Genomic DNA, 24,753 nt, shown 5'->3' with positions numbered 1-24,753 from the left:
TATATCAAGACCACTTGAGCAGCATTCTAGGCTTGCATTAGGTGTTAATAAAAAAAAGTGTTTTATTTAGGTGGCCTAATTTGTGTACTGTATTAACTGTTCAATTTATTCTTAAAAGTATATCCACATATTAGAAAATAGTGAAAACCAGCTTTTATGGTACTGCTATGCATATATTTTTCTTTTAACTTTTAACCTTTAACTAACTAGCATTACCAGCCATAATAACAGGTGTTAAGATTACAACATCATAAAGTGTGGAAACATCTTTAATATCTAACTACCAGCCATAATAACAGGTGTTAAGATTACAATATCATAAGTGTGGACAAATCTTTAATATCTAATTATAACACTTTAAAAAAACTGGCTTATGATCATCAACTGTCACAACGAACACTTGAACAAAATTAGCTGGAATACTGGCAAATTAGCAGGTTGTCATGAGGTAATATAACATGTACACAGAACTAGCAGAAGCTCGGGTGATTCATTTAAAGCACATTTATTCAACTGTTGCCTGTAATGTATATTTATAGTTAAGAAAAAGGGCAGGTAGGTGAATGTGTGTTAACTTTTTTCAGTTATCAAATTTAATGTGTTCAGTGACGATGAATGACATTAAAAACTCAATTCTAAATAAAAGGCATTTTTCTTTAACACATGAGCATTAACTGAATCAACTCCTACTGAAATATATATATATATATATATATATGCACTGGAATAATCAAGTTGGTGGTGTACCAATAAAGGAAAAAAATAAACAGCCCAAAACCTAAGACACCATTTAGGTCCCCAGATGCTAGAGTTGTAAGGTGCTCTAAAATGAGATCTGAGATTATCCTTCACTTAAAATATATTCAAATGAACTGGGTGTGTATGGCTTAGAGTTTTTTAAAGTAGGTGGTGTACTTGCACTCTCATACAATGTTAATGCTATGCCCCTGCTACAGACTACATCCACACAATAGAAAGGTTGCTTAATTCTCATGATTCCAATGCATGTCTGTTATAATTAGGTTCATTTTTTTAAATTTTGTTTTTGTCTGACAACATACAATAAAGTTAAATATCTTTATCAGGTCAATTACATTTTTATTTCCAAGTATCTTAGGATAAAAGAGGGCTGCTAATCATAGCTAAGCAGGTGCACAGCAGCCCATAAACAATTGTACAAAATATAAAAGCTGAGCTCCATTACCTGAACAATCCTATTGAGGTGACAATCAGCAGCCAACTCAAGTCCTTGCTTCTCAGCCCAGGCTTCTACTCTGGAAAGCCTTCTCTTGAGCCGGATTCCCCACGCTCGTGTGCAAAGCAAATGATATGTTCTAGACACTAACTTGTTGAACAGCCACATGTTAATAAAATGAAAAAGTTGTGAGAAGAGCTGGATTGTAAGAGCGGCATTCACCCTGCATCTTCGAAGCAATGACATAGCATTGGACAAAACAGCCAGAATTTCACCTATAATAAAGAATTTTTTCACTGTATCTAACATCTTAGAGAATACCTTCAAAATAATATAAATACATACTGAGGAAAAGAGTAAAACATTCAGTTAGAGCTACTTTTTTAATTCTAAATTAAACATACCAAAGAGAATAACTTCAGTTAGTTTTTAGAAAATACTGTTAAAAGTATTTCTAATGTGCTTCCTACGATTATAACTTATTGCAGAAAAACAATTTCAACTGAATAACCGATTATACAGTTTTCCGCTGCTGTAAAAATGAAACTTTTAACATTATATATCATTTAAAACAACACAAAAAGTACTTCCTCTCATATCAGATATGAATAATCTATTTTTGAGGTTAAAATCTACTTACTTCCACAAAATCTGTAACTACATAAATATTAATAGCTAAAATTTAAAAAAAGTACTTAACATACATTAGCCTCAATACATAAAAAAAAATGAATTAAAATTTGTACATGGTTATAATGTAATAAAAGATAGTTACCCGTTGTTCCATCCTCTTCATTACCATCCTCCTGGTCCTCTATAAATACTGGCATAGCCGAGTGCAGCTCTGCTTGCAGGCAAGTGACCAAGCTACGAAATGCCAGCTGCACACTTTCAGCTAGCATATCTTGAGGATCAAGAGTGTAGGCACTGAGGTGACGATCCTGTTTCAGGAAGTGAAGAAGTTCCGAGCCATTGGCCAGCCAAAAGGCAAGAGAAGCAGTATCTCGGTAGCGATCCTAAGAAAAGCCAACCATATGTTAGCTAAGATCATTCATACAGTCTAAAGGGTGTTTGATCAAGTGAATAAATGGTTCTCATCAAACTTTGATTCTGGAATGAACTTTATACTGAAAATGTTTCTTTTATTAAAGACAATTACTGTTACTAAAATCTAATGTTAATCATTTCACGTTTAATGCAACTGCTCAATATCTAATTGTACTTGTCATAAGACATTAGTATTATGCTTATTATATTTTGAACATTACATTCTTCATTCAACCCCTTAAGAGTTTTCAAGAAGAAGAAGAGAGCATAATAGTACTGCAACCACACTATGTCTGTTATAACCATTTCTGACAGTACAGAGCTCATCGGGCTGGAAGGAACACAACAAATAAAGTAGTTGTCAGAACACCAGTTATTTAAGCCATTTGATACAACAACAAATGTTATGTATAATGGAAAAACATAATTAATCATAATCATGCATTGCCAGCTTAGAAAAGGCACACGCACCACAACAACTGTTGGTCTATATTTAAATGACATAAGGAGAAACACACAAAGAAAAACACTCACATATCTGTTAAAAAGAGCTGTAAATTATACTGAATGCAATAAACAAATTTTTCCATAACTAAAAGAATACTTTCAAAAGTACACTAATTTTAACAGTAGAATTACAGCACCAGCTTAAAAAAAATATTACATTTGTGTGTTTTCATCCCATAACACTGGACATAAAAAATTCTAGAAAAGCTATTCTCTAGACCAGTCTTACACAAAAGGACACAAAATGTTATAACAGTGGATAAAGCAATCCAGGAAACAAAATATGGCAGAAGTGATTGTAATTATGATTCCTTGGAAATGCTGGATTCACTTACAAAAATACTTCTCTAAAATGACATGTACTTTTAAACTTTGAGTCAGAAGATAGAAAAAACAAACAATCACAGCATTCACCTACTTTTAATACAAACTCTATTAACCAACTGAGAATATAACCCCACCTGAATGACTTGATGGATCATCTTAGATACTTTATTCATTACAAAAGTAAGTCGCATAGCTCGATCTTCCGGCTTACATTCTGGGCGGAAGAAAGTAGAAGCTCGGTAACGAGCAGCCATGTAGAGTGTATAAGTGGGTGCCAACTTAAATTGCACACGAGTCTGGTCGAGTTGTGTGGTGATAGCACCCAGAAAAGCATCTTCAGCTAGTAAATATAAAACAGTTTTGTATATTTCACATTTATAAAACATACAATAAACCTTTCTGTACAAGATTAAATACCAAAATTCAGACACACTATTCTGTGAAAATAAGTAACTTAAAATTAACCATTTGCTTTATATGAAATATTAGTATATTTTAAATCACCACAAGTAATACAAATCAAAGTGACTGACTGTCTTCCCAGAATTCTAATACAGCTGGCAGTATTGGATCGTTCCCTCTACGTTGGTCATGCCTATCATAACTTCCTCGACCCAGACTGCTCTCCCGTCCAAATGAGCGATGAGAATGAGCATCATCAGATTTTCTTGATATACGATCATCTTTAGAGTGAGTAGAGATTGTTTCTACATTGCCTTCTGCATCAAATGTTGTTTCATAACCCCCCACCTGATGCCCTGAGAGTTGATCATCTCTTTTAATAGTCCTAAAAATATATATATTCAAACAATGTATACAGTAAGAGAGCAAAGTTTAAAGTAGTGTTCGATCATAATGTAAAAAAAAATGTAAATAGTTCTAATGGAGCTTAATCATACAGTGAGTAGACTGTTTTAGGTCTAAATCAGTATGCTGCTAGATATACAAAAACATGTATACAAGGTAAAAGCACAATACACTACTCTGATAGGTATAACCTAAGTACAAGAAGAATGATTAATCTCCATGTAAAAACATTTTTAATAATACCATAAAATCATACAGACTATTTATTCTCAGTTATCTATAAATTTTCATTTAGGGTCATTCTTAAAAATAAATACATTATAAGCCTAAAAATTTCCAGAAGTTATGATTAAAATGAACACAAAAGTTTATATTTTATAAGTTTTTAACAGTTCTTCAGATTAGAAGCATCATATATTGAAAGGGAAACAAAGATTAATTACTTCAAGTCAAAAATGTACTTTAGCATCAGAGGATTTTCATATAAAATGATCTAAACAGGAATATAGCATCAACAGTTCACAGCAGGGTGCACTTACAATATGTTAATGGCAGTTTCTACAACTGTTTTGTGGCTTGGATGCTGTGATAGAATATTTCCAATTTCCCTAGTTAACTGCTTCAATTATGAAAACTATTTCTTGTCAATACTAGACACATTCATATTTCTCAAAATAATAACCGAGTGAGGTAGTATTCTATCCATAATTTTGGCCAATGGGAAAGCTTCTTATCACACCAAAACATTTTATTTCTAAGACATCGATTTGATAAGCAGTCACAAGATAAGAGAGATATATTAACCTGATATCAAAGAGTTGTTTTAACAGGTACAATGTTTTAAGATTCTACATTCATGACAATATATTACCATTTTGTAAAAAATGCATTTTTTAACTGCAATTAATTAGTAAATAATATTTACAGTGTGTAAAACTGAATTTCCATTTTTGACAGTTTTCAGGAAGTATAAAATGTTTTTTTTTTGTAAGATTTTAAAGGTGTTCTCTTTTATCTTAATACTTTTGTCTCTTCTTTTGCCACAAAATATTTTCTTGAACGATTTAGAAAATCAGAATACTAATTTTAACTGAACATATCTTAAGTTAAGAAGAGCTTCATATTTTATTTTAAACACCTTACAACTCTCCAGCTTACAGGTACCTCACTAAGTGCCTGAACCAACGCTTATTTTTTTTTCCTCATCATGGATGCGGCTAATTTTGTGGTGTGCTACCAGGTATGGAGTTGTGATATGCAAGCATATCATAAGTTTTTTTTCCTCCACCTTTATTAATTAAATGAACATGTCTGTTTCTACACAACTTTAGCATAAACAAATGGCCCAAAAATCTCCTCAAATTGTTTTTTTCCTTGTTCCTTTGTATCTCTGTTGTTCTTGATAGCTGACAGTATCTACTCTGCCCACGGGAATGTTGAAACAGATTTGCATATTAGTGCAAGAAAGGATTAACAACTGCAATGTGCATTACTGGGTGTGTGGATAATAAATAAATGTGTTCCAGCCAATAACTGCTGTGAAGGAACAACCAGTAACATGGTGATGACATTGCAAAGAAAAGAACTGAGGTTTCCTGTAAAATCAGAAGCTTTCATACTTTGTGGTCAAAAAAAAGAAAAAAAGCTGATGAATCTCCTAACCAATCAAGCAGAGACAACAGTCTTATTATCTAAGCAAGTACAAGCACCATATTTTCTTTTTGCTGTGTGTTATAATAGCTTGTTTTACACTTCTCAACATGAGTCCAGTCTAGTTATTTCTCAGTCCTTAAAACTCAGTCAGTTTTTAAATTCAAATTACTTCACAAATTTCCTGCTTGATACTCCTGTTATTAAGCAGATCTATTTGACACTTGAATGTAAATCATTTCACCTGAGAAAACCACAACTCACCCTAAACCCCTGTATAAATGCTTTAATCAAGAAAATGTAGATAATGCTCAGTTGAGTAAAATAAATAATAAATTGTTATTAGTTTTTGTAATTTCTTACCTATATTTTAATGAATATCAATAAAAAAATATTTCTTCTGTCTTATCTAAGAAAGATTTTACTATGCAAGAATTTACAGATTACAGGAGGCAATTCTAGTGAGTATAAATGTTGTACAGTCTACTCCAAATACAGTAATCTATATATATGTAATAGCCAAATGTCTATCTGTCTGTCATGCTCTGTTACTCCTAAACAGTTAATCATACGAAAAAACTATATATCAAAATTCCTAAAATTGCATATCACTATAAACATCAATTTGTTAGTCTTCATGTGTGCTGAATGAGAAATTTGAGAAAAAAAAAGTTTTCATTTTGTGAGGGACTTTCACACACACACACACACACATAAATAAAAAAACAGGACTTCTTCCACTGACTGATTGAAATATCTCAAAGATAGAAGCAAGAACAGAAAAAGAGAGGAAGATGTTTGAGTATATATTTGTTGTTGTTTGGGCTTTTTCATTTTGGTATTATACACATGCAAGATTTTATTCTATCATGTCGAATAAAGTGATTTGAATTGAATGTCTCCCCTTTGATAATTCTTATAGAAATGACAATTATCAAACAGCACTCACTTCGGTAGCAGTCATTTCTTACATTCAGTAAAATGACAAAGAACAGTGAAATACAGCAGAAAAAAAAATCCCTGCATCTCCTTAGCACACCTGAGTGCTCTATTGTGCTGCATGCCCCTATTGCATCGAAAACCAAAGATGTTTGCTAACGTTGCTTTATATTCAGTTTCCTTTGCTTAAAAACAAATGGAAAGCAATTTTCCTTACTGAAATAACATATGAAATGACAAAAGACAGTTGTAAACAGCCCACTAGGCAATCATATTGCATATACACTCTGATCCCAGGGATTGGGCTGACTGCACATTTTATATTTATTCATCACTATTTTTAGGAAAATTAACATTAAACTGTTTCAACAGACATCTGCTAGTAGTCACATAATTGACATGAAGAATATATTAAAGACTGAAATCTCTTTACCTTTCAGAATATTCAACTGACTGCTTAGGATCAGGAGATGAAATGTGTTTCTATAAAAACAAAAAATTGAACTTTATAACAGTAATAACAAAAATATAAACCATACTTAAACAAATGAAGAATATAGTTTCATCTCATGATCAGCTTGTGTACTATATGTTTCTGATTTAATTCAGACAAACTGTGACAATTTTCACATCACAGGGTCAAAGCTTCAAGATGCACATATTCTATAAGTTTTTACTTTTATTCATTTTAATTATGTAACATTATTACATTATGAAATCACATTGAAATTCTTGGGCAATGTTTTTAGTGTACCTTTTCGACAACCCTAAGTTCTGATATTACTACACAATCTGGCAGAAATACAAGGCAATATAATAGCTGTAAAAAAAATGCTTATTTATGATCCAAGTAAGAAACTGAAATTCCACATGATGTACTTATAAAACATCATGAATATCCATCACTGGAACTGTTAATCCCAGTTGGACCTACATATCTTTAACCCACTGACTATTGATTTGTTGTATAGGGTATGGTCCTCCTCCAGCAGTTGAATGCAAGTGTGCCGTATCCAATGTACAGCATACAAACATTTCGCGCATGTTCGGAACAGCCACAGTCAATGGGTTAAAAACTATAGCCAGTTGTTAGAAGTATGATTTTGAGACAAAGAAACACTTTAAATTATTTCTCTAAAACTTGCCAGCTCTCCCATTAACAAATTGTTAATATTGTTTAGATTTCTTTTAAATTAAATACTGAGTTTATATTTCAAGCAGTACTGTTCTTAATGAACTGAAAGTTCCTCTACTTTAACATACTGAAACAGTCAACTGTACAAAAAACTATAAGAAGTTCAGCTGTATTTCTTACCTGTTCTTGTGTTGGATCAATAAAGCAGAAAGTATGCATTTTGCCGAATCGGACAACCATCCCATGTTGAAGAATAGTGGTCTCAAAAATTCGTATTCCATTTACGTATGTTTCAGCATCTCGACTAGTAGGTGTAACAGTGACAATACCTTCAGTGTGTGCTATAACACAATGTCGGGGATGAACACTTGGACCAAAAAGCTATACAGAAAGTCCCAATATAACTTATTAAAAAACAAAAGTTAAAAAAATGCATAATCACAAAATTAATAAACAATGGTGGATTACAGCATTCAGCATTTTTCTCAGTAATACAAGAAAGATAAACTAGTATGTTTCTGTACTAATATTGGTCTATAATAAGACTTCTTCATAGCCATTACAGTATAAGAAACACACAAGAGACATTAGGCAAATTTTTAGATAAATATAAGAAACCCCTATCAACAAGCTAACGCTTTCCATATAGGCTAAGTCATTGCACCTAACATGTAACCACCAAAGTAACCATGAGATTAATCTTCACAAAATCTGACAAGCTTTCAATAAACATTACAAGTCTTTTGTACACAAAAATCAGAATTTTTAACAAAGTATTTTTACTAAAAATTTCTCTGTGAATATAGTCAAACTCACTCAAAAGTGTTGACTGCAAGTACACAGTGACTTTTATGTTAAGATTAAAAATACTTTTCATCATCTGAAAATTGTCAAATTTCATTTGTATAATCTCTAAAACCTCATGAATAAATATTAAACATTTTTTTTAACAAAAACTTTATATTTATTTGTTATTTTCTCTACCCTAACTCTATAAGGGATAGCTCAATTTGGCCAACCTCATTAACACCATAAAAAGTTATGAAATAAATCCAAGTTAATCTTTTTTTTTCTTTCTATAATGAGTGCAAATTGTAACATGGAATTACAATTGTATATCTTAAATAGCTTAAAGTTTATAACAATATACATTTATTTATATTTAAATTTATTGTTTAATTTTTATTTAATTAAATAATGCACATAAAAACACAAAAACAACATGTAAAAAACAGACAATGTTCTATAACTATCATACTTTTTCTAGCTTTCTAACTATGTGATAAGAGCCATTAAAAATTCAGCTAAGCTAGTGGATGTATTTCCCATGGGAGTAAAGTTTGAACTAGAAGCAAAATAAACAATTCTCTGAGCAGAAAACAAAATAATATAATGATAATTTCATAGATTAAAACTTTGGCTTTGTATTGGTTATAAATAATATAGTATAAAACATCAGAGAGAAGTAATGACAATTCATGAAAAAGAGAACGTGAGAGGTGGGTGTGGCAAGACTGATGTGATTTTCTAGTTTATGGCTCCATAAACAAATAAGATTGAAGACTATAAAAACTGCTTTATTTGAGTAATAACCATATTAAATTCTGTACTTCTGGGAGGGATTGTAAATAATTAGAGAAAAGGGGAAATCAAGAGAGTAAATATCACAATTCTCATACTTGGGTGATATTGAGGATTTTTTAAAATATTTCCTTATACAATTAACAACTTAAAACTTATATATGATATTAAAGAATGATTTATTAACTCTGTTTTGATGCCAAGTTTTACTCACATTCACTGATATCAATGTAGTTTAAATTTTGAATGTAACTCTGTAAACAGTTGTGACATGAGCAGAAAAAGAGTACCCACAGAGAAAGAATTAATCTATTTGTAAATGTCACAGCTCAAACATTTTCTTCTGAGTTTGAAACTCTTTCTAAAGATATTAGTCTGTAGAAGAACCGTACACGAAACTCCAGTTCTACAAATCCTGTGAAACAAAATACAATCTTCTAAATGGCCTTCAAAGACTACTAAAAATAGCTATTGGCCCAATTATAAGGTTATGTTTTTGATTAATAATTAGGCGGTAATATTCATAGTCACCTTATAATCGAGGCTGACCGCACTCCCCTTCCCCTTACTCTAACCTGTCCCATTCCTGAATGTCCAGATAGCATTTGTCTATGCATGTGTGCCAGATGTTCGCTCAAGGTTATTGCTAATTCTTGCAGCTAATCCACCTGCAGACTGTTCAGTTATAGTATTGATTTTGTTGGTACATTATTGTTTTGACTGTGTTCATTTTACATTTTATAATAATTGTTGTCTGTGAGTTTCATTTTAGTGATCAACCCTTGTGCAAGAATGAGTGACCACATTTGAAAGACAGGGAACAAGAAAGTGTCAAATTAACAAAGAATTATGATGGATGCAAATCTTAAAATTATGTTAGTGCATGAGACAGATAAAACAAAATTGTATCACTGCTAGAAAATTTGGTGTAACTGAAAATAATGTGAGGCATTGATGTAAACAAAAGACTTAACTCCTTAACTCTATCTGCCCATGCATCATTTACTGTGCAAGTCACAAGGTTTTAGTGGCTTACATTTAAAATTTTACTAATCTACTTTTTGTTTATGTTAGTTAGAAAGCCAGAAAAACTGTGATAATTAGAGGAAATTGTCTGCTTTTTGCACGTTATTATTCTATGTTCTTTAGTGCATTATTTAATTAAATAAAAATTATTTTGTTCATTACTACCATTAGTATAAACAAAGTAGGGTTAAGTGACATCTACAATCAACAGCAAAAAAGATGACGACATGGGTAAGTACTTTATTTCTGGTTTTTCATGTTTATTCTTTATTTGTTATTATAAAAGTAATTAAAATGTAAAAATAGGGATCTCTTTAGGTTACTTAAGGTTAGATTAGGTAAAAAAAAAAGTTTCATAAGGCATGCATGCGAGCAGCTCATGGGTAACGTAATTTGAGAGCGTAACCTTAGCTGCACATTCCGAAGTGAGTTACAACTTATAATGGCATGAATAGTAGTTAAACACAGTTCAAAGTGCAATAAAACAATAAAATTTAATTAGAAATAGATGTATACCATTACGAGTTTAAAGCTACTTGGGATAAACGAATGTAGTTTCATGTTACAATTTGAAGTCATTCTAGAAAGAAAAAAAAGAGGGTAATTTAGATTTATTTTGAAGATATACAGACTACATTAAAAGTTAGTAGTTTCAACTCTATAAAGACTTTAAACAAGTACAAAGAGGTCATGTGGTTGGTCAAATTGACTGAGCCCATATGGAGAGAGAGAGTTAATGCACATTCTACAAGAAAGGCATTTTGTGGACCTAACAAAAAAAAAGGAAATTATGACACTCAATTTTTTTTCTTTCACGTACTTTCTGAAAATGGGGGTTGCTTTATATTAAATATCACCCTATAATCAGGCCAATATATATAAATAATCAATCAAAATGTTGTTAATCTAAGCTATGAGGTTTGATAGTGATACTACTCCCTACGTGCAACCACTGAATAATTAAATCTGTTTTAAACTTTTGTCTTATTAATCTGAACTATGCTGTATGGTTTTTGATATTCTTAAGAATTGTACTTCAGTACTGATATAATTATGCAGACATTGCTGGAAATTACTGTCCTACCTGTAAATACTGTCCACCTGTAGAACTTGATCTTTCACTCCCAACCTCTGTGACATTCAGGAAGAGACGATGTTTTTTTGGACTTCCATGTAAAATTTCACTGCCGTCTATTGAGAAAAACAAATGTTTGTTTGATCTTTCTTTGAATACGTATTGGCAATTTTCAAAAACTGTTGGTTGTATTTATATTTTGGTTTTGATACAATACCAGCAAATAAAAGCCATGAAGTCTTTACAGTTATTCTTTCTCTGTTAAAAAAAAAAAGCATTTATTCCAAAAAGTTGTTTCCACAATGAGTGGTCATCAAGAACTGAATTGAAAAATGCAACTATATTTAACCCTTTGACTGCAGCTGCTCTAAACGAGAGTAATTTTTTGTGAGCCATATACTGTATACAGCACACTCGCATTCAACTGCTGAAGGCAGACGGTACACTATAGGGTGAATCAGCAGTCAATGGGTTAAAGCATACAGAGAAACAATATATATATAATGCCCAGAGAGAAACTTTTAGAAATTCTACAATAAATCAAAATTAGATAACACTTTTCCCAAAGACTAGCTAATATTATTATAATATTAATATAAGACTATTAATAACAAAAGTTGATGAGTTTTCTTGATAAAAATAATTTGTACTTAGCTCTCTCTCTCTCCCGAGAATCCATTCAAAAATATTGTTCTTCAACCAGATTTTTCAAGACCAAGAAAACTATAACATCTATTCTCTTTGTTATCATTATACTTAATTAGTTATTAAATAACAGTTCAGTTACAACAAAAGAGGTGAACTAGTTTCCTAATCTTGTATACATAAAAACTGTACTATTGTTTAAACCTAGATGGCAGCACATTTATTACTTACTAGTCAAACTACTTTAACAAGAAGAAACGTTTTGAAACAAGATAAGGAATAACAAGAGAGAATACAATATTAATTTAAATACATTTTCATTTATAAATGAAATTAATAAATATGACAGTTGTTGGTCATTCAAATACAAAATTAAAAATTCACCTGGATTAAGTTCTAAGAGGTAAGGCATTCGTCCTAAAGAGTCCTCATACTTATAAGAGGAAGTGTCTGAATTGTCTTTAGAATGTTTTTGTTTCTTTTTTCTCTTCCTAGGCTGATAATCTGCTGGTCTTCGTTTAATATGAAATGAAAGAGAACCTTGGGAAAAAATGTAAATAAATTATTAAAACAAATCTTTAAAGGGGAGGGGTGAAACAAATTTATGCATACAAGTTCAAGGATAATACACACATTTTCTATCCTTTAGTACACTAAATTTTACATATTTTATATGAAGAATGCAAGATCTTAAACTTTACTTAAGGAGCAAAGAAAACAAATGTCAGTATTTGCATGAAAATGGTTTAAGAATCTGCTGCCAAAATACCATGTAATATATTTAGTTTCTTCTTTCAGATTATTACATATGTACACTAAATCATGTACACAAAAAACTGAAATAACAGTAATTAAGAAAAACTATAAAAAAAAGGTTCAGTATGACATATTCCATGTGTCTGTAAACTTCCCTTTCAACAAAGAACACGAGACACAAGATTACAGAGCCATATATATATGTATGCTTATAAAGGGAAACTTGATGTTCCATTTATGAAAGGTTACACTAAAACTTTTGTTGACATATCAAATTTTCTGGAAAACTTTTAAAACAGCAAATATAAATCTCACTCAAGAAATTTTATCAATTATAATTGATTAATGTAGAAACCATTCATGATAACAAAGGTTTTCCCAAACTTAGCAATAATAGCGTACTTTTCAATTAAATTTTTGTAGTATTATTAGTATTGTTGTGAACACGAAAAAATAGTAAAAATGAAAAGCATGCTTTAGATTCCTTGTGGAGAACAGTAACACAAAGTTTTTAACTTCTAGTACTCACATAAAGAATAACAAACTCAAAAAGTTAGGCACTACAACTTATTTAGGGAACTCAGGACATTGTGATCTAAAAACATGGTTAAAAACCATGACAGGCCGATTGACTGTTTTATTTCAAACATTAATTTTAATAACAGTTTTATATCAAAGTGTTCTTAAGTTTTTGAATAAACAAGTTCAAGACTTCCGGTTGCCTAGAGGTAACTACAATTAACAAGATGTATATGTATAGCTGATTAACTTGATTAATCAACATAATCAATTATCTATGAGCATTGATTACATTGATTAGTATTACATAAAATAATCAATTAATTGAAATTATAACTAAACTAATTAATGTCACAAAAATAATCAACTAACCAGAATTAGTGTTTTCGATTATACAAATCATCCACATAATCAAAATATTGCTTGTATGACTTCTCATTATTATTTTCACTTAACTCGAGGTTGTTCAGCTTAAATGATTAGTATTTCCAATAATTAGTATATTTGCTCATTCCAACTATTCAAGTCTCATTTATATACATAAAAGTCAATCTGTTTGTGACACTCTCTGTGTGTTGGTTATGTTCAGATTGGTTCAGTGGTTTGTCTCAAACAGAATTCTCAAGTTCAACTTCCAGTCGAGTGGAGATTTTTTATGACTTTTTTTAATTATTAAGCTCATCATATTCAGAGCACGATAATACAATATTATATTTAAAAAAATAACAACACAGTAGTTTAAATTAGGGATTTGAATAATTTGTTAACATTCAATTACGGAGACTGGGTGTCACAATGATTATGACACTTTGCTATCATGTAGACGCTCAAGTTCAAATCCCAGTCGAGTTGGGATTTTATGTTAATTTTGTTTATCATATTTATTTCTTACACATTAATTATTATATTTACAACAGGTTCTTTGAATATAAAAAAAAATTAATACAATTACAGGTTAAATGGGGAGAATATATGACATAATTAACACTAGTGACCCTATGTCAAAAACAACTTAAATATATTTTCAACCCAAGAGATGGCGCTATAATATTATTATTATTGATGTTTTTACCTTTGGTGAGAACTTTTTTTTAATTTTGTAAAAAACTGTATGAGCATTTTCTATGAAAATTTATATATTCTTTACCATCACAATTCATAAATTAGAGAATAAGATGTCTGAATGTAATCAATTAATAAGCCCAACAATTAATCTATTATCATATTCCAATACTAACACAGCTTTACATATGATGAGTACAATTTTCTAATAATTATAAAGCTTGGTGAAATACAGTAGCACACTGAAGTTAGCTTATGAAACCTAAGATAATTTTCCAACATACAGTATAAGAAATAATTAAGGAAACAGTGAATAAAATGGGTGTAACATTCAAATGTTATGAGATAGTTCTCTTTCTTTTATGTATGAAAATGAACAGTACTAGAGTAGTTACATGTTAATAGTTTAAACTGTGAGTGGTTATCATCTAACAAATCAGACAGTGCCATACAAGAGAATAAAGCCTATAAAGATATAAGCAGTCATACTATTCCCAGCATTAGTGTGGGATTGAACTCATGGGTTCTAGGGCAGGAATGCCACAAGACAAACGTATATAAAAAAAAAATATGTGCTGGTGAAAACAACTACATTTGTCAGATTATGACAAAATTTCATGTTTCAATAGAAGCTGTACATAATATCTGAAGAGGATGAATGAAATTAGTACTGTTGGCAACAACTCTTAAAAAGTTATGTAACTCGTGGTATGCTAGTATTACCTTCAGAATAGCAAGTAAAACATTAACATGAAGTGGTCTCAATAGATGTGTAGCTGCTCAAAAACCAGAAGAAAAAATAAAACCAATAAGCCAAAATAGAAATCTGACTTCAAACAATTGGATAAGCAATGTAGGAAGAGGGTGCTCATTTTATAGATTAATAGAAATTTAAAATTGTTTGACAATAATAAACTGAAGTTTGCTTAGTGGCCGAGAGGAGAACAGTATCACTGACAACAAACAGCACTAACAGTGAAACAACTTGGGGGAACAAAACAAGTGTGGATTGCAACTCAGCCAATGGTGCTGATGACAATCACAAAATTGATGGTACCCTGAATGCTTGATGACAATCACAAAATTGATGGCACTTTGAATGCTGATGTTATGAATTCAAAAATAAGACATGTCCAATGGACAATCTCATACAATGTGGTTAAACAATACCTGGAAGGCATAACATGTCAATGTATACTCTGAACCATAGCTTAGCCTGCACAAAGTCCTGATGTGAATATCATAAGACTATGTGTATAGACACAAGTACATGCTCTCATCCCACAGCTCTGGAAATGTACATGATGTGTAGGCATAATAAACTTATTAAATGTCAATTACACTGCCCCCAAGAAAAAGACAATTTGGTACCTATGGCTGTATGAGCCAATATGGAAACTGAGAATGTCAAAACAACCAGACAACTTGGTTGAATTGTGGGGAGTACTACTGGAGACTTAGAACAATGTTTCACAATTAAAAGTTGAAAAACTTCTGGTCACATAACAACAATGTAAATGCTCTGCTTAAAGCAAATACAAAATACTAATAATGCATTATACAACTTATTTACTTTTCTTTTGTATTTTCTGCAACAATGTTTTTTTATTAATAGTAAAGTGACCATTTACTTGTATACTTATTGTTTTCTGAGACTCCTGTTTGTGCATCATCTATACATTTCTATTATTATTTCCGGCACTGTATGTTTATAAAGGTTTAAACACTGTCATAAATAATGCTATTTCTGGTTTTAAATAATGAGAAACTTAAAACTAAATTTTTGGCCATTAACTAATCAATATCAGTGGTACACAAGCTATGACATACTTTTTGGCTATTAACTAATCAATATCAACGGTACACAAACTATGACATACTTTTTGGCTATTAACTAATCAATATCAACGGTACACAAACTATGACATACTTTTTGGCTATTAACTAATCAATATCAACAGTACACAAGCTATGACATACTTTTTGGCTATTAACTAATCAATATCAACAGTACACAGGCTATGACATACTTTTTGGCTATTAAGTAATCAATATCAACAGTACACAGGCTATGACATACTTTTTGGCTATTAACTAATCAATATCAACAGTACATAGGCTATGACATACAAAACTTCACTTGTTTCTCAAATGATCATTTCACAATTAATTTGTCTAAAGCTATGCATCTTGGCTTCGACAATTCACTTTTTTTATTAGTTACTGTGCATGTAAGTGCTGAGCAGTTAGTGGGATTTGTTAGTCAATAAATTTTCTTGCTCATTAATTGATTACATTTAACTAATTCATTATTCTCATCAGACTTCGATAGTCAAAGTAATACAGTAATAATCAGAAACACTAAATTCAATTACTTGATTATTTTCATGAGTTCTGATAATAATTGATTAAGCCAAGAAACTGAATTAATCACAAATATTAATGAGAAATCATTATTGCAATATTTTGATTTCTTGGATAGCTGGAACAATTGAAAACACTAATAACTGAAACATTAATTTGATTCTTTTTGTGGTATTAATCAATTTAATTGTAATTTTTATTAACTGATTACTTTATATGATGCTACTTGATGTAATTGATGCTCATAGATAATTGACCATCTCTACTTTGCATCACTTAATATCACTTGATATAATATTGTGCAATCCTTAATATAGCATATGTTGTTTAAGACCCCCCCCCCAAAAAAAAAGACAGATTGAAAAGACAGGTAAAACAGGATTTTATATTATAAATGTTTTAGGTGATGATCTTTTCAGTAACTATTTTCAGGCTTACTAGTGCATTAAGCTTTTAAGTTTTAAAATAAAAGCATAAATTCAATGTTAATTTAAAAATCCAAATTATGCTCTTAAGCTTCCAAAAAAAAAGATAAAATATTAAATGCATAGGTTTAGCAGAACATCAAATCTGAGTTTAATCTTTATATGCAACTGATATATCAAGTGTCTTGTATGTTTAGGTCATCACAAATAGTTAGAAACATTAACCTCATAGCTTCCTGTCTTTTGATAATGGTATTTTTCTTAAGCTAAAACCAAAGGTTACTAACTTCGAAACAGTTAAGCACAAGTTCAAAAACAGGCAAATACCTCTCTAACAAACTTCAACCACACACACACACACACACACCCAAGGTTAGTTAACTATCACAAACCTTTATTATTTCACTACTCATAATAGTTAACTATCAAACAAAGTTTACCTTTTTCAAGTTCAGAGTATACTAACAATAAGACATGTGACTATGAATGATAACAACAAAAATAAGAAAGCCACCCTGTACAGACTGATAATTTCAGATATTTTTATAAGAACATATGTGCAGGTTGTTGTATGAAAGCTATGACAATTATCAAATGTTATGACGTATACACACACACACACTGCAGACTACAATCTAATTTGTGATAAAAATTTGAAAACATTCTCAGACTCTCAATATGGATAAGATATAGTCTGAAAGATAAATTTATCTGTAGTAAAACAGAGGATATCACAATAACCTTTAAGGAAAATAAAAACAATTAGGTCGCAAATTACATCAAGATACAATTACGTGTACTATTCAACTACAAAATATAATTGATGTCCCTCTTCATGATCAAAGTAATGCCCTTTGGGTTTTACATTAGTTTACGAAAACCATTCACCTCATACACTTTTGTATTTATTATAATACTGCCTGGCACTTCTAAGTCCTATTTTACATATGCATATCATCACAGAGAAATACATACATTTCTACAAGCACTAAACATATGAGAGTACTGACAAGAAAACAAACCTTTTAATTATTAGGTGCTATGTAAATGCCAAATAAAAATGTCACTGTCCCACCCAGTCAATGCTGATCCAGTTCATGCAAATTAAAGGGAACACGACTTTTACTGACATTTGTCAAAAGTGCTACAAACTTGGTTGTCGAGTGACTTATAGAAGAAAAAAAATGGAGGTATGGGCCACCGTGTGGACAGCTTATGGTTATGGTAGCAGTTTAAACAAATTCTCAACAAAATCATGCTGAGACCATTAGACTTTCAGTAGATAAAGTAAGCAGAAAAACAATGTTTAGAAATAACAAAAATTCAAGCCCAGCATACTATGCAGAACCACCAAAGCCACCAGTGTTTTACTAAAAGTGGGATTATTCTGACTCCAGAATTGTCGATACTATACAAGTATATTCTTGAGTAATCAAGAGAATCAATCAATGATGGGTGATTCTCCCACCAAAAGCGTTGATTCTAATTCCAGCCATTTCAAAAGAAATTACATAGGGGATTAATACTGATAAAAGTCTATTTTGGTTTGTGAACCTCACTTTATGTTCAGATAGAAATGGTGTCTGTTTATTAAGAATTATCATTTCTACTCTGTTCCAGTTTTTCTACCCTACTACCATGTTTTCTCACACAAGTCATGTATATCACCAGTTCACAGAATGACCTATAAAGCAACTATCGTCTCCCTTCTATTATTTTATACTTTGTTTGTAGTTTAAACATTTTAAGCCATTTAAGCACTAATGAAGTCTGTTAACACTACTTTCTGAGAATCAGTAATATCAAAATCAAGAAGCTGATAAAATTGCCCTATTTGTTCTTTCTACATATATCAACACAGCACGTTCAAAGTGGAAATTTCATCAACATACTAAGTATTATCCACAAATGAATGCATCAACTCATATTTAGTCTAACTTATTTCCAATTAGAATAAAAAAGTTATCGAAAACCATGAGAAAACAAAAAATGAAGAGTGCATATTTCATACCTTTCTTAGTGTTAAACTGTCTGTCAATGATCAAGGGACAGTCATCATCATCTAGAATGTATTCCCTGGGACTAGGCGAATGGGAATGATAGTCTTGAAGATTGTCATTACTTACTGTAGGAATGATTACTTGTACCAAACAATACTGAAGTGGATCTTCTTTTTCTCTGCCATACTTTTCCAAAACTTCTTTTACAACATTACTAGCTGTATCATTAGTGGACAAGAGTAAAGTCTTGTAAGGCACATCCTTGTTGAGAGATTCTCCATAGATCTTAAGAGTACCACCTAAACACAAATTGAACAAGATCAGAAACTTAGTGTGTTAATTCTTATCAAAAAGACCGTTCCTATCAAAACCGTTCCTGTAAAAACTTTAATCAGTGCAGTTAAGAAAGTAATCCTTATAATATAATTTTACATTATCTTGAATTTTCTAAAATAATTTAATCAAACTTTTATAAATATATTGCTTGCTTATTACTAATGTAAACCTAAATACTGTTAACTGAGAATTTTATTACTAGTTTTATCACTCTCATAAATGACTGAACTTTTAGGCATACCTGTTAACATTTTGAGATCCCTTAAAACAAAGTACATTAAATTAGGCACATACGTGTTTTGTTGTTTGTTTGTTTGTTTGTGTGTGTGTGTGTGTGTGTGTGTGTGTGTAAAACATATGCTGACTGTTATCTGCAAATGGGAAATCATCTTTCACATTCAATCCCTTCCTAAACTGGAATTGACACAAAATGAATTTATTACTCTTTCAGTTCTTTTACCAAAAACTATTGTTTACACAAGCAAATTAAAAATGAACTACATCTTTCTTGCAATTAAAAATAAGCAAGTGCTAAAATCTTACCAGCATCAGCACCCGTCTGTCCAAACAGTTGCAGTTTCTTCTCTAGTTTCTGTTGACGTTTCCGCCTCATGACCGCTTCAGGGTTAGATATAGAACGAGTAAAACTTGTCTCTGGGAGTTCCGAGTAGAGTCTTTCAGCAATACCATCTTTGTTTTCTTCATCCCCCTGGATTGAGAAAATAATGCAAAACAACTTTTGTGAAGTGAAATAGTTTCTTTGAGAAGACTATGTTTATACTATAAGAAATTAAACTCTGAAAAACATAATCTTCAGTGGCTAAACCTTTTCCATGGCCAAAAACCAAGAGTATATAACATTTACTTTAATCCACATTCTAATCATTACTAAAATGCTTTGTTTTTTCCTCTTCCAAACACTTCCTGACCAGTGGAGTGCAGTATTGGTTCTTAAAATGTTACCCACATCCAGGCCAAGAAAATCATTCATTACTAGAACCAAAACAATTATGCATTACACTTCTTACATCCCAGCACAGATTTGTCTAAGTATTAACATTTAATAATTTTAAGAAAGGTTAATCAAAGCACTGCAATTAAAGTGTTTCCTCTAAAAGACTATTTACACCTGAAGCTTACAATAATTCTGCCAATGTTTTATCCAAGCATTAACTTACAATAGCTTCATCAAAAGTTAATCTAAAAATAACATGTCAATAACTGGACCAAGTATAAATCTATACACAGCATTCACGTGTACAACCACTGTACAAAGGTTTACACAAACATTTTACCAACAACAACTAAAATAAAGTTAATCTTTGAGCATTCGAAAAAAAGTACATTCAGACAAGACAGCAACTCAAATAAGATTTTTCTCAGTATGATACTCATATCACCAAAAAAAAATATATCTAAAATATTTTGTTTTAACAACTCCAAAGCTTTTTTAGAAACAAACATCAAACTTGCACTACAAGTGAGAACCAACATTATACTTGTAAGAACTTGTAGGGAAGTAAGAAAATTTAAAGTCAACACATCGTCTAGCTACACACTGATCTCATGATAATTTAGAAAAGCTTTGACGGAAGATGAGTCAAAATGCCTTTGATAGGTTAATTATTTGACGACATTTTTCTTTCATGGTTTTCTTCCTCACATCTGTAAAGCTAACACTTAGAGGTGACTCGAGTGGTTATTAGAGTTGATAAAGAATGACTAATGTGGCAGTTACAGCTAGAAACAAACATAATCAGTTTGAACAGTAAACATGTAATATATGCCACTTATCTGTAATAACATAACATTAACAAACTGACTTCTTAATGTTAGCTCTAATGTTCTATACTAATGCAATTACTGTACAAGAGAGACTTTGAAAGTATTACAACTGAACATTCTTTCCCAAATAATTATAGTCATTAGCAAATATTTCAAAAACACGAGCACTGAAGCACAACTACATAAAGTATACACGGTAAGCTAAAAAAAAGGGGTTGTGTTATTGTACTTTATAAATCCTAATTAAAATTTCATTACCTAATTAGCCATTTTGTTAAATTAAGATTTATAAAGTCAATAGTAATTCAAGTCAACCAAATAATTAAAAACTAATTTTCAAAGAGAATTAAAATATTTAATGCATTAACATTTTCTAATGAAATCCTTAATTATTCCTAAAGGGCTCAGCATAAAATAAAACTTTCAAATACTTAAACACTGCGACTAAATAAATTACAGCCTACTACTGTCATAAAACACAGAATTTGCTACGATGTATCAAAAGGAAGTATCCCGATATTTTAAACACTATGGAATTGTAATTTTATGATACTTTTCTTAATATGTAAATTGTGCTACTGACTAAAACTTACATATAAATGGTTGAAACAGTGAACTGATATGATGAAAAATGTTTCAAATAAATGCAAGCATTTTTTTTATCAAAAAATAACAAAAAAAAAATAATTTTAAGAATGTAAAAATGTGTAATTATAGAGAGAAATTTTAAGGCAAACAGACCAGAGTAAAGACTAGAATTGTTTAACTGGAGTATTTAGATTACATGTACATTTAACAAATATTCACACCAAACATTTCTGATTCTACAATTTCCAGAGCACATCTAAAATAGTGTTAAAAATGTAAATTGAAATATTATTCCCAGAAAATTATTTTATTTTTTTTTACTAAAAACACATTTTATGAAGTAAGAAGACAAATTTCATTAACTGCATATAAATCTGTAATATTTGCAACTAAAATAATACTTTGGTTCTATAATGACACGAACCGTAACTAAAACCTATAATTTTAGTCAAACAGTTCCAAAATTATGTTTCTTAAACCAAAAGTCTTCACTTTTTATCTTGTATTATTCACTGTATATGTTGTGTAAAGTGAAAAACACACTGTATGTGGATATAAACAAGTGAACGTTCAAAACAAGTCAAAAACAAAATTGATATCTCACAAAAACCAATTACAAAAACATTTAAGTTATTTTAGTAACGTATTTCTGTACTATTAAATCTAAAATTTTAATTATTGATGTTAAAAGCTTACCTGCAATCTCTCCCTTTTCTCTTTTTTCTTCTTCTCCTTTTTCTCTCTCCTCGACAACTTCCTGATGAAACTGTTGTTTGTATTGTTTTCACTAGTGTCCATGACTGCATATGGTATCTACAACAGAAAAAAATAAATAAATAAAGTTTCTATTTGTTAAATTTAACAGGAACAGAACTAAAAGTAAAAACCATCTTAAAAACATCTGTTGATTTTAGTAAAGATCTGAATGTGATATACCCAGTTTTAAACAGCATATAGATACCGAGTACTTTTTATTCCATTGAAAGACTTCATTATTTAAAATAATTCATGAAATCCTTTAATCAATATTAAACGATTTTTTTTTGCTAGGGTAAGTTTTATGTATTCCCTATAAAAAAACAAATACTGCAGAATATTTAGTGGTTTTATTTTTGAATTAAAAACTACATTCATATGGGTGAAAAATGAGGTTATTATGTAATACAAGGGTCTAGTCAGACCTGTACAGAAAAAACTAACCAGATCCAAACTTGTTTATAGAATTATTTAAAACAAGGATGTGTTATGATAAATTACACCAAATATGATATAGATGATATATATTCAACTTAATTTAGAGTAAATTAGGCCTAGCAAAGTATAACTGACTAACATTTTATTTTTATTACCAATCCTTTGCTGTTAATATTTACAATTTAATGATAAATGCTAACTACCTATAAAAGTTAGGATATTTCATCACTAGATGTTAATGACAATGGTTTATTAAAATGTTTTGTCTACATACGGAGATAGTGTTTGAAAAAACCGGGCCTAAGTATCATGAAATGAGACTTTCACTGGCACTTACCAGTCTTTTAATTAATAAAAACACAAGGTATGCCATAAATGCATTATTCTGTTACTTTAGAACCAAATGGCTGTAAGCCTGTTTCCACTTTGTACATTCAAGTGTAAATCAGAATATAGGTCATGAAAACAAATGAAGAGCGTATTTCTTTACCGAGCAAACATGCTAAATATGAAATGAGTTATATCAATAATCAAGAATTAGAGGGAAAAGGCTTTCACATATTAAAGATGAAGTATGTCGGAAAATAAATGACATTTCAGGTTAGCCAAGTTCATAACAAATAAAACACAGAATACTTCAGTCCTAGCTGCCATTACATAAATATACAGGATGTTTGTTTTATTGAACGAAATAAAAGATAAAAGAGTATATACCATTTATGAATAACCACAACCATCATTAGTGTGGGGGGTGGGACAATCATGATCATAGAAAGGGTGCTGATATTCCATAGATATCTTGACTTAACCAAAAATAACTCTGAAATGGTACAGTTAACTTTCACTAGATCTGATCACAGAGGGCTCTGTAGTGACTTTACCTCCAAGGTAGTAGCTTTTAGCAGAGAACAGGTACCAAACAGGTGTATTGCAGGAGTTGCAACTTCCTTATTCTCAAGTTTTACCATCTGTGTAGCATTATTATTATTATTGATTTTTTTTGTTGCATAAGTTACAACATTAAATAGATAACTAACTTGTCTGTAATAACAGCTAATCATGATAGTTGAACTTAACAGACACAGCAGAACCCAACGAGACAATTTATTGGATCAAGTGACTTTCTTCTCCTTAATGATCTACTTTTAATCCCTACTTCACCTTTTACAAATAATGCATAAAAACTGAAATAATAAATACTTACAATTTTATGTGTAACAATACTACCAACCTGGTTTTACTTATGTTATTATTTCAAATGATATAATCTTTTTATATTCTTTAATAACTAATTAAAGTTATAAAAAAAAATTACACATCCATATAATGGATTACCCGAGATAAATATATTTTATTTTACACTTACCATTTCATTCGATACCATCTAATACATGTTTATACCTACATATACCAACAAAATTTGATAAGGTGGCTGACTCATATACCTCCTTAGCGAAAAATATAGAGCATTGCTAAAAATGTTCTTTATTAACAAATCAATATTGCATCAACTGGTTCAAACATATCCAGCAACAGAATAATCTTGTTTACTCACTTTTGTTAACCTTCTTTAAAGATAAGATTTAATTGACAAGTAATCACGTGCTTCACTTTCAAAACAACTCGGGAAAAACATACAAACACAGATTTGTGTTATTTATTAATTAGTAGCTCAACATCGTTGGAAAACTTTTATTTCAATTTTAGTTTTGTTCTTAAAAAAACTATTCAAGTTTTGCATTTGATCTTTATTATTGAGAAGAAAAGTTTAAACGTCCTCATAATTGGCT

The 24,753-nt window shown here is 30.6% G+C and overlaps 1 protein-coding gene across 4 annotated transcripts in view; it reads right to left on the bottom strand.

Moving 5' to 3' along the window:
- LOC106471852 (afadin-like) overlaps positions 1-24,753 on the bottom strand; it is a 128,012-nt gene that overhangs the window by 69,273 nt on the left and 33,986 nt on the right. For all 4 annotated transcript variants that reach the window (XM_022401280.1, XM_013932479.2, XM_022401282.1 and 1 more), the window contains exons 4-14: positions 22,466-22,582; positions 19,940-20,105; positions 19,072-19,359; positions 12,319-12,474; positions 11,299-11,405; positions 7,788-7,988; positions 6,906-6,955; positions 3,610-3,863; positions 3,211-3,416; positions 1,971-2,211; positions 1,205-1,470 (exon numbers count right to left, since the gene is read on the bottom strand). In XM_022401280.1, the coding sequence (XP_022256988.1) occupies positions 1,205-1,470; positions 1,971-2,211; positions 3,211-3,416; positions 3,610-3,863; positions 6,906-6,955; positions 7,788-7,988; positions 11,299-11,405; positions 12,319-12,474; positions 19,072-19,359; positions 19,940-20,105; positions 22,466-22,582 (2,052 nt within the window). The remainder of the gene's footprint in view (positions 1-1,204; positions 1,471-1,970; positions 2,212-3,210; positions 3,417-3,609; positions 3,864-6,905; positions 6,956-7,787; positions 7,989-11,298; positions 11,406-12,318; positions 12,475-19,071; positions 19,360-19,939; positions 20,106-22,465; positions 22,583-24,753) is intronic.

The sequence above is a fragment of the Limulus polyphemus genome, unplaced genomic scaffold (genome assembly GCF_000517525.1).
Source record: "Limulus polyphemus unplaced genomic scaffold, Limulus_polyphemus-2.1.2 Scaffold115, whole genome shotgun sequence".
NCBI lineage: Eukaryota > Metazoa > Arthropoda > Merostomata > Xiphosura > Limulidae > Limulus > Limulus polyphemus.
Note: the sequence above shows the minus strand (reverse complement) of the source record. Positions and strands in the feature narration are given on the sequence as shown.